Genomic DNA, 13,535 nt, shown 5'->3' with positions numbered 1-13,535 from the left:
TCATCACCATCTGATGTTGATTCTGACCACTTTTGAGATGAATTTGGTCAAACTGGGAGCAGAAATCATTGCATGTCCTGTTCCTGGCACTATGACAGCTATTAAGTATTACAATTAAAATATGTTCAGGGGTAAATCCTTATCATACCTGAAAAGTTGGGTCGAGATTAGACAATGTGCGTGTAATGCAAGTTCAGCAGTTTAATATTGCCCAAGTCTGTAGTTTAAACTGACTGAATATGAGTTTTATTCGATAAAATCTCTACGTGGAGTTTGAAAAAGCCATTTTCAGTTCAATATGGCAGACTTCCTGTTGGGTCAGGGAGGCCATAGACTTTGTTGTCCGTCTTTGCATGTTACACATATGTACCAAATTTCATTCATGTACCTCAAACTGTGTGTCCATAATACTTATTTATAACCTGCAAAAGTGGCATTTTGAAAACCCCAAACCAATAAACATGTAATTTTTTTTCTTCCAGAATTGGAATCAGAATACTTTATTAATCTCTAAGGAAATTATGTTTACCAGACCTGATGTGTGTGCTAAATTCTGTGATTTAGCTGTTGCATGTTAAGGCCTCCAAAAAGCTAATTCATTTGACGAATTAGTAAACAGAGCAGATACAATAGAGCAGGGGTGTCGAACTCCAGGCCTCGAGGGCCGGTGTCCTGCAGGTTTTAGATCTCACCCTGGGTCAACACACCTGAATCAAATGATCAGTTCATTACCAGGCCTCTGGAGAACTTCAAGACATGTTGAGGAGCTAATTTAGCCATTTAAATCAGCTGTGTTGGATCAAGGACACATCTAAAACCTGCAGGACACCGGCCCTCGAGGCCTGGACTTTGACACCTGTGCAATAGAGCATTTGGACTTTTAGTGCTCAGGCTCCAACTATGACAGTCAACATGCAGGACTGAAACAAGTTTGAGGACAGTAGCGAAACTGCAGACTTGCAAACATGCTTAAAGGGAGTGATTTTGAAGTAGCACCCATTCAGATGCACAAGAACACTACTGTGAAGTTTGGCCGTGGTTCCGGTTATGTTGCTGAATATTCCCTCTCAGCCACCTCGCCATGGTACGGTTTGACTCCAGTTGACATAAATGGTGCACTGCTCTGGGAATGTTGAAATGAACAACAAGCATACTTCTAGTTTAAAACTACTAAGCCATCGATGGAGACCCAGTTCTCAGCACCAGCTGCACAATAACCACCACGATACTTCATCTGAAGGTTTGAAAGAAGCTGATGTTTAAATTCAAATTCAAATTCAAATTTTATTTGTCACGTACACAGTCATACACAGTACGATATGTAGTGAAATGCTTGGACAACTGCTCGTGACCTAAAGAAAACAAAAAAAGAAAGGCTATGAATAAGATAGGAAATAAATATGAAAAATTAAAAAGGGTAAATTTAACTAGGAAGGAATAAAATATAAATTAAGGTTAAAAATGAAATAACTGTACAACACAAATTAGAATGAAGGGTAAATTTAACTGGGAAGAATAAGATAAAATATATAAATTAAAGTTGAAAATAAAATAACTGTGCAACAAAATACACAATATAGAACTATATAAGAATGTATGAAGAAATCTAAATCTAAATAAATATATACACAATAACAGCAGCTGTACAAGTAGCTGGCCGTGGTAAAATTGCCCTCTGCAAGCATTTTAAGGAGCGATCTTGAAGTAACAGCTGAGCTTAAAGTGCTCCAGAGATTCACGGGAGGATGAAACTTTAAACCTTGTAGTCACTGAAGTCAAAAGGAGTCCTTGTGGATTTATGACTAAACAACTGACTTTAACACTCTGGGAATGAGAATGTGGTGTAACTTAATCTACAAAACCACTCTAAAGTTTAGGTTTAAACATATTACTCCCCAAAGGTACCAAATCTTAGTCGAATAGTTAATGCATTTACTCTTGTTTTTACACTGGTACATTTAAGTGTTTTTAAATGGTTTAGAAACTGTGGAGTGGAAGGGAAATCAATAACAACCCACACAGTTTGAACAAAGTAACGGTGCAGTTGGAAGTTTCTTTAGGAAGTCCCTGTATGTGTGTTTGTGTACACATAAGAAAACACACAAAAGCTCTTTAGAGACAGAAGAATTACGCCTGACAGGAGAGGCTGAATGTGCTGCTCTGAGACTCGCCATGAATCAAAGCTGCTGGGTAGGAGGGCGTTATATCATGAAGTATGAATGTGTAATTAAGTGTGTTTGTATGTCACCAGCATGTGGGATTACTCTGATGTTTACATTCACGTCATGTTCTGTGTGTGATGCCTGCATCAGCTAACATGCCTGTGTCGGGTTTTATTTCTCCTACTTTGTGACCTTTGAGTAATGTGACCTTTTACAACACCAATACAACACCTTTCACCAGGATCCACTCTGTCGTAACTGAATATTATTTTAAAATAACAGTTTTACACTTTTGTCAATAAAGCAAACAGGCTGCTTTTAAATTGTAACGATCACCTCAGCTTGGTTCTCCTTCTGTATTGTGATGTGTCAGAGATACAGCGACAAACAATGTGAAGTGCAGCCTGGGAAATAAATCAGGTAAACAGCACATATGACATCACCTGCAAAACATCTCATTTTGCATTATGTCTAATTTCAGGTGTTCCAGCTGTTTTTGTGGCAGTGTGGGCGATCGTCAGGGCAACAGTGGCAGATGCAAGGTAAGAGAGAGAGGACTCAGACTCTAACGAGATTATCCCTGCGAGGTGTAAGACGTCCTCCAGCCCTCCCTCCAAAACCTAACCCTAACCCTGTGTTTTGTAAAAACTGTGTAAAAACTGTCTTCTGTGTTCAAAATGTAGATAATAGCCAGTCAGAAGGATAGCCATCTTTGTCTTCTGATTTCTTTAAGAAAATGATATAAAAACTATAATGACATATTGTGATACCACAGAGACTGTGTAAGCATTGGGCCCATCTCCACTGATAACTAAGACCTCACAGGGTTATAAAAACATCTGCCAAAAAAGTTTGGAAAAAATAAACTTCAAAATGAATAAGAAGAGAGGCGGGACGTTGTAATCACTGCTTAATTGTGGTGACATTTGAATCAGTGAAATACAGGATTTGATATGCAAAGAATGCTTGATTTGGAGTGCTTGATACCAAATCAAGCACCTTCAGACGTTGCCAATGTTTGAAGTACACAAGGCAAAATCTGGATAATGAAAAGAGTTGTTAGAGAGTTAAACATGAGAGACCACAGGAATTATAAGTCAAAACGGGAACAACAAATGCAGGCAGTCGGTCAATATCCTGGTTTGTGCAACATGACAATATTCACCACAAACTACTGCAAGAAATACAAGCTGACGTTTTGGCATTTTAAAATCCTTAATCAAAATATTTAGATAATGTGATATGACCTAAACTAGAATTGGGAAATTAAATTAAACCCGAAATAATAAAAACAACCCCAGATTAAAAAACAAACAAACAGTAAATTAAAAAAATTATAATCAAAAATGAAAAAACTAACATTCTCCTTTGAATTTAAAATGTATTAACAAGTCAAATGGAAAATATCTAATTTTTCTTTGCTGTTCTTTTTTAGCAGTATCTAAAGTAGGTCACACCTCTGCCTGTTTCTGACTTTATTCATACACCTTTTTATTTGCTCTGTGTGTCTAAAAGCATTGAGCGTAGAGCTTTGGACCCAAATGTAGGAAACCAGAGGCAGAGTTAAATAACAGAAACCTGCATTTAGGCCATAAATAAAGTCTAGAAACCAAGAGAAGTCACAGGAGACCACTGAGAGCACCACACAGGGAAACAGATGCTTCGACAAAGCACAAAAGGGAGACAGGACTATTTATACACAAAGGGCTGATTAGACAACAAGAGACAGGTCGGAACAGGTTAGAAGAGCCAGGGGAAGACGGAGACAGGAAGTAAAACCAAAACTAACCTGAAGGACGCACGAAACAAGAAAACAGGGAACAATAGAGGATGCGAATATTTAAAGAGAGGAGCAGATGCAATAGCACTGAGGGACCTCAGGCTACTGTTATATGAAACAAAGACATAAACAATAATTGAAATTCATCCCTACATTAACTAAAAGGAAACAAAACTCAAAGATGGCACAGAAAATAAATCAGTGCCATCTTAAATCCAGAAAATATAACTTAAAGATGTGAAAACCTCCAAAAGAAGCTCATATTCAGTTATTGTCACAGGAAAAAATAATAGAAACACTAGGATCATCACACCATCACTGCAGTCTCGAGCATTTCAGAGTTTCTCTACACAGTTCCACTTCTCTACTCAGTCTGCTTTTCTGAATGACACCATCACCTTTTGCTTCTGCCTCTCTCACTGAGAATCTTCTTCCTTCCTCTGCATCTGTGTCACCTGCAGGTGCTGGGAGTTGAGTGCTGGGAACATCAAATGGATCTACCAGGTTCCCATCTTGACAGCGATTGGGGTAAGAGTGCTACATTTGTTGCTGCCTATAAATGCAGCTTGAAAATTCACAAGGATGCACTTTTGTAAAAAGGGGCAGTCCTCTATAAATTCACTTCAGGCTTTTGAATTTCTTGCTTGTAACCTGAAAGGTTTGAAGTTTCCTTCCATGAACACAAACAACTTGTTGCTGAGCACGATGAAGCATCGATGGCTCATTCTATATGACTGTCTTCTAAAATGCAGAGTTTTCTCTCATAACCTCTGAATTTCTAATATTTGGTTATTTAAAGTTATTAAACGCGAGTTATGATTTTATGCTTTGGATGCTGTTACTACAAGATGAAATTCTCCAATTAAAGGCAATAAAATTAGCAGTTTTGTAACATAAGAGAAATAATATTATAAATATTAACTAAATCTTTCAAAATCTCTGTTCCCTATTCACGTTAAGATCTTGCTGGTAACCAGTTCAGCAGCAGTGTGCACTCAGTATCCTTTACAGATCAGAAATAAATAAAGATTTGATTGAAAGTTTGGCAGAGAGCAATCTAAAAATACAAACTGCAAGCAGCGTTTTATTCTCTCTCGAGGCTTCAGTATGCTGAAGTATGAAAAACAGTAAATAGACTGATATTGCAATACTTTAAGTTTAGTGTTATCAACCACTGAAGTGCTTTCACAAGACAGTTTCACCCATTCACACATGAATAATATCAAACACACCGTTCTGGCACATGAAGAACTCAACCTGTGACCTTCTGATTGGTGGATCCACCGCGTGTCCTTCACTCTAACACCTTCTCTGTGCTTCATATTTAACAATCATGCAGCTCTGACTTGTGACTCTGACTGTTTATGTTGTGGTTTCGCACTTGCACTCAACTTTTAGTGCTGTGTGTTTGTTATTGGACAGACGGAGGTGGTGGTGGCTGATGGGAGATATGTTGGATCTGAAACATGTTGAATCTAAGGAATAAATCTGAAGGAGCACACAGGCACGCTCACCAACCACAGCTGGAAAACAGGCTGAAGGTGTACAGCAATCCTCTTTCATTTGGACAATGCTAACTTGTTTTTGCTTACAATTTCCACACTTATTCCCCTCGCGTGTCAGAAGCCAACCACCACCTATGGAATTTAAATAGAGTTCACTCAGAAGGATTTGTTCTTTTACCAGTTGTTCACAGAAAATTGGTCTCAGGCTGGAAAAGCCATTTACTACCTTTACTACATCGCATTCATATGGTATAAAGTGCATGCAATGTTGTGTGCTGTTTGTGTGGTAGGCAGAGAGAGGGCTTGTCAGACGGGCTAAACAGAACTTAAACAGCTTTATTGTTGCAGCCCGGGAAACAAAATAGAAAACAACAAGAAACGCGACCTAAACAAAAAACTAGAACTTATTTCATAACAGAACAAACTGGGCACAATTGAGGAGGGAGGGGCAACGACATGATAAAGAACAGAGAGAAACTGAGGACTTAAATAGACATGAGATAATCAGGGAAAGCGACACAGCTGAGGACAACAAGGCTCAGGTGAACCGAATCAGTTAACAAGCACGAGGGAAGCAAACTGAACTGAAGAGACTATCACAAAAATAACCCGACTGAGACTAAAACACATGAAATTGACAGAACGATGTAAACAAAGACAAAACTGCCTAACAACAGAAAATATGATGGAAACAGATACTAGATGTGGGGAACATAGGAGAGCCGGAAAAACCTGAGAATAACAGAGAAAATGATGAACACAAAATCAGAATACAAACTTAACCAAAGCAAAGGTTAGAACTAAACTGAAAAGTGCAACAAAGTTAAACAGAAACTATCAAACAGAAAACAGAGTCCCAGACAGAAAACGCTGGAACCCAGGATCATGACACATGTCCTGCTTTTAACCTTTTAATGCCTGAACCATGAAAAAATTACCAAAATATTCACATTTTTGAAAATGTTTACTGAACCTTCTGATCATGAATTAAATATTAAATATTTTTTTCTGAATTTATGAACTTTAATTTTTATTATATCACTTAAAATGTTTGGTGATCTATTTAGGTTTATTCAGGGGTAAAAAAATATGCACAAGCCTGAAAAACTTACATATCAATTATGATACAGGAATGAAAGAGTTAAAGGAAGAATTAGGAAAAGATACCAAAGCCTCCTGGGAATTGTACACCAAACAAACAAACAACTCGGTTGACTTAACGATGCAGGCACAAAGACGACAAGTCAAGCTGCTAAACCACAAGGCTAACCAAAACAATGGGGAGCACGAAGAGGCAAAATAACACAAAGGAAGAGCAGCAATTATCCAGATCACGCTGCACACTGAGTTGTTGCAATCCTGTCGTTCTCCTTTGATTAAGGTTGTCACACAATAAGCTCATCGGCACATCGAAACTGGAACAGAAAGCAAATAACTAGGTGTAAAAATAAGCAAAGGGTGACTTGTGCATTTTAAATAATTACTTTAGGCGATGCACCTGTAACAGCGGGTACTACCGATCAAAAAAATGTGATAGATAGTGAGGGTGGCTTCTTTAGTTTTCGTCTGATCAGAGCATTATTCAAACTAAACTGTCTGCTAATATCCAAAACCAACACTCATTTTCGGTCCCTGACTGGTCCACTCTGGATGCCAAAGACCCTGAATCCCAAATTGCCCCCATCACAAATACAGGATTGTTTGTGATAGGTCAGAAACATTTAAAAATAATCGAATGAAATTTGTATAAATGAGTGTGTGAATGTGGCCTGCAGTGCAAAAAGCTTTGAGTCCTCAGACTACAAAATCACCATATCAGGCAGTCTGTTTATCATTTTAGTTACATGCAGAGCTAGTGAGTTTCAGTGAGGCACAGAGAAGATTGAGTCACTGTGTGGGGTAAGGTTGAGGACCTTTATCCACAGACAGTGTGGCTCCGTGATGCAGTGGTTTGCACAATCGCTGAACACTTGAAGGTTTGAGACCAGGAGGAGACATAAATTCCTCTGGGATTGCAACAAGAAGGTCATCCGGCACAAGAATCTGCTGAATCGAGTATGCAGAACCACGAGCGAAGGTAACCTCTGATGAATGAGGGAGCACCTGGAAGAAGCTTCTTCTTATCTGTGTCCACAGACAGCTCTTTTTTTCCCGGTCGGCACCTGTGACCTCACTCTGTGCGTGCTCGGGGCGTTTTTGTGCTCAGCGACTTGTCAGGCTGTCAGTGGTGAGTGCCATAGAATCTGTATAGAAAGCAGATTCTGCCAGCACAAAGTTAAAACACTGCCAGTGAGATCAGATGCTTAGTCTACATTTTTCTCACAAATACGTGCCAGGTTACACTTAATGGGCTGCAGCCAGGAGAGACATCCAAGCACCGATGTCTGGCTCGTGTGTGCCATATTTCCTTAAATTGCTGCCAGGTATTTATTAACCTCAACTAGAAGAAAAACAAGGGTTTACTGTAATTAAAGCAGGCGGAATCTGCTCATACAATCAGATTGAGTTAGAAATCCATCATGAAGCGCTGACAGCTGTGGTCTGAATCTGTCGGGGTATCCTCACAGTGGGGGCTCGCTGGTGACAAATTTTAAATAGGATAATAAATAAAATCTTCCATCTAATTCTAATTATTAAGCAATTGTTATTGTTATTATCCCAGCAGAGACACATTATATAATTTGGAGTCATTATGATTTATCAGCATGGCAAATTGTTACAGCAGGTAAAAGCCTGGTTAGGCGTAATGAGCCAGTTAAGATAATAATCGTCAGAATGTTAAATTAATATTATATAATATTAAATTAGCAACGTGTAAATAGAATATTTTCAGTTTTTGTTGAACATGTAAAAGAAAACGTGTGCTGGGGGGAAAATAAGTAAATCCTTGGATTTAGTAAGTGGTGGCTGGCAGCAATAACCTCAAACAGGTGCACCTGCAACGCAGCGCAGCGCTCAGCAGGAAGTTTGATTTACTTATTTATTTTCCTCTGAACTGCTTCAGCTCAGCCGTACCCACGAGAGGAAGCAAAACAAACAAACAAACAAACAAACAAAACAAAACAGGACATTTTTGTTTTTTTTTTTCTTTTTGATGTTGCTAATAAACTGTCTCAAACTATGATTGAGTCATGAAAGTTGCCACTTTTGTAATATTTACTTGTGGCATAATTATAAGAATTATGTGGGACACACACACACACACACATTCAATGACTGATCAATCATCATGACACATAAAAATAATTCTGGTCTTATTTATAAAATATAAAAAATGCACTACTGAAGGAAATAGGAAAGGATTTTCCGTTCTCTTCCGTGCGGCCATGAAGCATTTCTTCATGGACAGGTCTCCAGAGGTCATACACAAACCTTTCTGACTCTGTGGGTGATCTTAAATCTTTGCTCCTATGCCTCCTACCTGGTGTTTCCTCAGGGCCTCGAGGCCATCCTGGAAGCTTATTATCTAATTTGGGAGGCAGTACAAGACCTCGGTGTATTCCCGTTATCTCAAAGGAAAAGTCAAGGGTGCTAAAAAAAAGACTTGAGAGCTGGCTCACTGTGCTTCTGGTCAATAGGTTGAGTCGTCTTTGTCCTTCTTGGTAAGAAATAGCAATTATTCTTCTCTCTCTCCCAAAAGAATTATCTGTAAGAGGAATAGCGTGTCTCATGTGATTACCCTAACAGTGGGTACTGTTTGGATGTAATGGATAGAGGTGAAAGAGTTTAAACTTGGTATTCCACACTGTCTCTATGCTGTAGGTCATTCCAAAAGCAGATTCCTTTGTTTTCTAGTAGATTACAGTGAGCTGGCTCTTGTGAACAAATGTGAAAGTTGTTCCGTCTGACTGAGCGCATCAGTGCCAGCACCCCATAACCAGCCTGTGTAAATGTGCATCTACTGAGCAATTTTAAAAGAAGTCAAAACAAATGGACAGCTACATCTGTTTCCTGAGAGGTTAAATACAAAGCTTAACCTCTGGGTGGTCTTGGGTCGATTTGTGCCATTTTTCATTGTTCGTATACACGCCATTTGCACTGTGTTGAACGGAATATAGCCAACTTTTCCAAAAAAAAGTCTGGTTACATATATTTCAAAATTCCAGTCTGACTCCCTTAAATTAGCTTCAGTGGCTGAGCTACAGATAAACTTACACTATTGGTCCTAGTGGTCGATTTGTGCCCCATTGAAACCCATTATAAACGCTATTTCCCATTCCACGGTCATTACAACCAAATAATGGGCCATCTTCCGAATGTTGGTGGTACTCGGGAGTCCGGGCCTTGGAATTGTATCTTTCGGGAAATATTTGATTTCTTTGTTTTTTGGGGCTAAAAAAACAGTGCGGCCATGTGACGAAACCGGGATATAAAGGGTTAAAATCCGCGAAATGTAATTAAAACTTCATATGAATATTTCAAGGAGAAGTAGGTCTAAAAGATTGGCTAATTTAAAGTGGAAAAAAATATTAATATATAGATATTTTATGGCACTTTTCATGGCGTGGTCGATTTGTGGCTCTAAGCCCAGTAGTGTATGCATTTTTCTAGGACCCCCCAGAGGTTAACTAAGGTTTTAGGTGTTCCTTGCATCAATCCCCTTTTGTGTAATTCTGAACTTCTGTAATAGTATCACGGCTAACGAGACAAGCCGTGTGGAGTAAGAGAAGGACCCAAAGATGCAGGCAATGACTTAGATGAGAAGAGTGATCTTTATTGACATGGGGTGAAAATACAGAGTGACACAGAGGTGGTGAGGACAGGAACTGAGAAATAACCAAACTGGGAGGAACTAACTAAACAAACCTGAAAGCATGACTCGCGGGATGATGTTCAGGATAATGCTAGGGTGAGACAGAATAACACAGGGAGGTAACACAGACGGACCAGTGACGAGTACAAGAGAACACACACTTTAAATACACATAGGGAAATGAGGAAACTGCACACAGGAGGGAGACATGGCTGAAGCTAATCGACATGAAACTGAATACACTGATATAAGACACGGACCTTCACAATAAGACAGGAAACTCAACACACATGCAAAGGCACAGATGCAGAGACCTGACTAACCTAGAACAGAGGGAACACACAGGCAGGGATGACACAGAAACAGAGGGATCACAGAGTAACACGAGGGGCAAGGGGACCAAAACTCGAGAAAGACTGTGGCGCAGAGAGATATGTGCCTGCCTTGAGTACCAGAAGGGCCAGGTTCGAATCCTGCTCAGGGACCAAAACACAAACAGCAATAATGCAACAAATAAATAATAAACTACTCAACACACTGGGCCACAGACCCACGACTGTGACAAATAGTTTCTATATTTGGACATCAAAGTAACACAATCCCCTTTTCGTTATTTTAACATGTGGTGGGTTATGATTGTGATGTAAGGCTATGAAAAGCTCAAAACACTGCAGTGAGAAAGTTTTCTGGGGTTACATGTAAGGCCAGCGTGCAGCGAGCTAGTTTACACTGTACACTAAAGACCTTACTAGGGGCTAAAATGCTAAATTAAAATAAAGGGGGGAAATATTTTGTTCACTGAAAATAAATCACTGGATGAGAACAGCCCCACATTTGTTACATGCTCATCCTACAATCCAGTGCTGTACAGACTGTTTGTTCGGATGAAGAACAGGTGTTCTTGGTATCCTCTGGTTCCTCGTGTCCTTTAAAATGCTCTAGAGAGAAAAAGCAACGTTGGGTCGTTTTTCTAACCGATGCACTGATGAGAACGGGCTGACCATCCCTCAAATTTAGATCACCGAATAGGAAACTTCTTACAACGATGATACCGCTGATGTACAAATAATAGATTCCACAGGAGATAAAACTATGCCGCACACGCGCACGTAGGTGTGTGTGTGCATGAATTTACCAGGGCATAAGAATCTCAGGCAGATACATCTGAGCACAATTAACCCCAAGAGAAAATGACCTCAGGACGGTTTTAATGAACTCTCCGTGTTTCTAAAAAGAAAAACCTGCATAGATAATCAGAGCTGTGATATTTTTATAAAGGCACTGAGAAGGCCAAGGTCTACAAATCATTAAAAAGGCTCCAACTTTCCCCGTCTCACACTGGTAATGATGTAGTGCTCTATGTTTCACATAAACTACATGTGCAGGTAATACACGCACCCTGTATTCAATATTTAGTAGTAAATACTTGGAATTACTTTTGGATTATAGTTCTCCAATAGAAAACTGAATATCAATTTCGTGGAATATCACTCCTCTGGACTGAGGGCTTTTTAATATCAAACTTGCTTTAACATCACAATTTAACAAAAAGAAGAGTGAGTCTATTCATGCAGTGTTTTTGTGTGAGTGGCACTTATGCAAAACCTCTGAATTAATGAACAAGCTACTTAAAACTGCACGTTTGTTCAAAGACATCTTCCGAGTTGTGTCTGCCTGTGTGTGCTGTGAGTTTACACCAGGCTCCCACTGGTAAAATCACCTACAGACTCTAATCAGAGGCAGCGTTGTTTCATCAGGACAAATTCACTGCTGGTTATAGAAAATTACTGAATGAAGACTTAATGTGTGTACATTTGTTGGACCAACTTTTCTTTCCCTAATTCTTTGTGGCACAGATTCAGCAAAGTGCTGGAAACATTCCTCAGAATATTCAGGTCCATATTGACACGACAGGCCACCTGCAGCCTGAATGGCTGATACAGAGCAGGATAAATCTACGCTTTCACGTTCTGACACTGCCTTCTGAATGACACAGCAGGAACAGAAACTCATCAGACCTGGAAGTGTTTGTTCAATCTTCTGTTGTCCACTTAGGGTGATCCACATGAACTGTAGCTTCAGTTTCCTGTTCTCAGCTGACACCTGGTGTGGTCTGCTGCTGCAGACCATCTGCTTCAAGGTTCAGAGATGCTCTTCTGCAAACTGGTTGTAATGATTGTTTTTTTTGAATCACTGTTGCCAGCTTCCATGTGATTGGATGTTTGTGTTAGCAGTTGGCTGCACAGGTGTACCTAATGAAATGTCCATTGTGTGTTTACAGAGTTGAGGCCATGTTGCTACATTGTGAAGTGATTAATGGTAAAAGTCTGATTTTTACTAACAGCTCAGCCAACAATGTTTGGTACTTTGGGGATTTTGAGTATTGTCTGTCTGTCTGCACACAGATTTGATTATTATAGTTCCTGCTGGTTATGTCAGTGGAAACTATAGTTACAAAATTTTACAGATCTGTGCTTGTTCGACACTGGGTTACTTTTGAACACTACGACTGCATAACAAAATGGTCTCTAATTTCAACTATGCTTTTTCTCTGGTTACAACAAAAACGTTTAATTTCTTAATTCCTCTGTTTAATGAGCTGCTAAACACAAACGTTCATATTTACACAGCTTGCAATGATACAGTCAGCTAATTATTTACTGAAAATGTTGGACACATAATTGATATACAGCATTATTTTTTATGTTTTTTGGTAAGTTTATAAGTAAACGAGTATGCTTACAGACACACACAGGCAGTTATAGTAGATTGCATACAGTTGGTGTAAAAAGACACCCAGCACAAAGAGAAGAGACATCTCATCTCAGTGTTTTTCATTGCTTATAGTGCACAGATGATAGCATTCATAGTTAGCACAGTCAATAATCAGTATTTCTGGAAATGTCTGTGAAGGTTCTCAGTCATCCAGCTCATCGTAGTCAAAGGAGCTTGCAAAGAAAAGCGTCTGGACTTCTTTAAGTTGCTTGAAGACGTTTCGCCTCTCATCCGAGAAGCTTCTTCAGTTCTAAGGTCAAATGGTGGAGAGTCCCAGATTTAAACCCAGTGGGAGTGACCCCCCAAAGAGGGACAAAAGGACCCCCTGATGATCCTCTAATCACATGAGCCAAGGTGTGAAAAGGGGTGTGGGTCCCAATCAGCCAGAGTTTCGGGTGAGCTCATTGTGAAACCTGGCCCCACCTTATCATGTGATTTCCTGAGATCAGATGGCCCAGGATGTGAGTGGGCGTTAAGGCGTCTGGGGAGGATCTCAAAACTGGATTATAGATGGCAGAGAGTTGGTGTCGTAAACCACCGCCTCTGTTCAAAGATGGTCG

At 39.6% G+C, this 13,535-nt stretch overlaps 1 protein-coding gene across 1 annotated transcript in view; it reads left to right on the top strand.

Annotated features, from left to right (window-relative positions):
• The window catches only part of pth2ra (parathyroid hormone 2 receptor a), a 73,280-nt gene that overhangs the window by 35,163 nt on the left and 24,582 nt on the right, over positions 1 to 13,535 (top strand). The window contains exons 8-9 of the mRNA XM_005925944.3: positions 2,644 to 2,704; positions 4,404 to 4,470. Of these exons, the coding sequence (XP_005926006.1) occupies positions 2,644 to 2,704; positions 4,404 to 4,470 (128 nt within the window). The remainder of the gene's footprint in view (positions 1 to 2,643; positions 2,705 to 4,403; positions 4,471 to 13,535) is intronic.

Source organism: Haplochromis burtoni, unplaced genomic scaffold (assembly GCF_018398535.1).
Source record: "Haplochromis burtoni strain Fernald_Lab_line unplaced genomic scaffold, NCSU_Asbu1 Contig_74, whole genome shotgun sequence".
Classification (NCBI taxonomy): Eukaryota; Metazoa; Chordata; class Actinopteri; order Cichliformes; family Cichlidae; genus Haplochromis; species Haplochromis burtoni.
The sequence above is the reverse complement of the archived record's forward strand: the minus strand, read 5'-3'. Positions and strand labels throughout refer to the sequence as shown.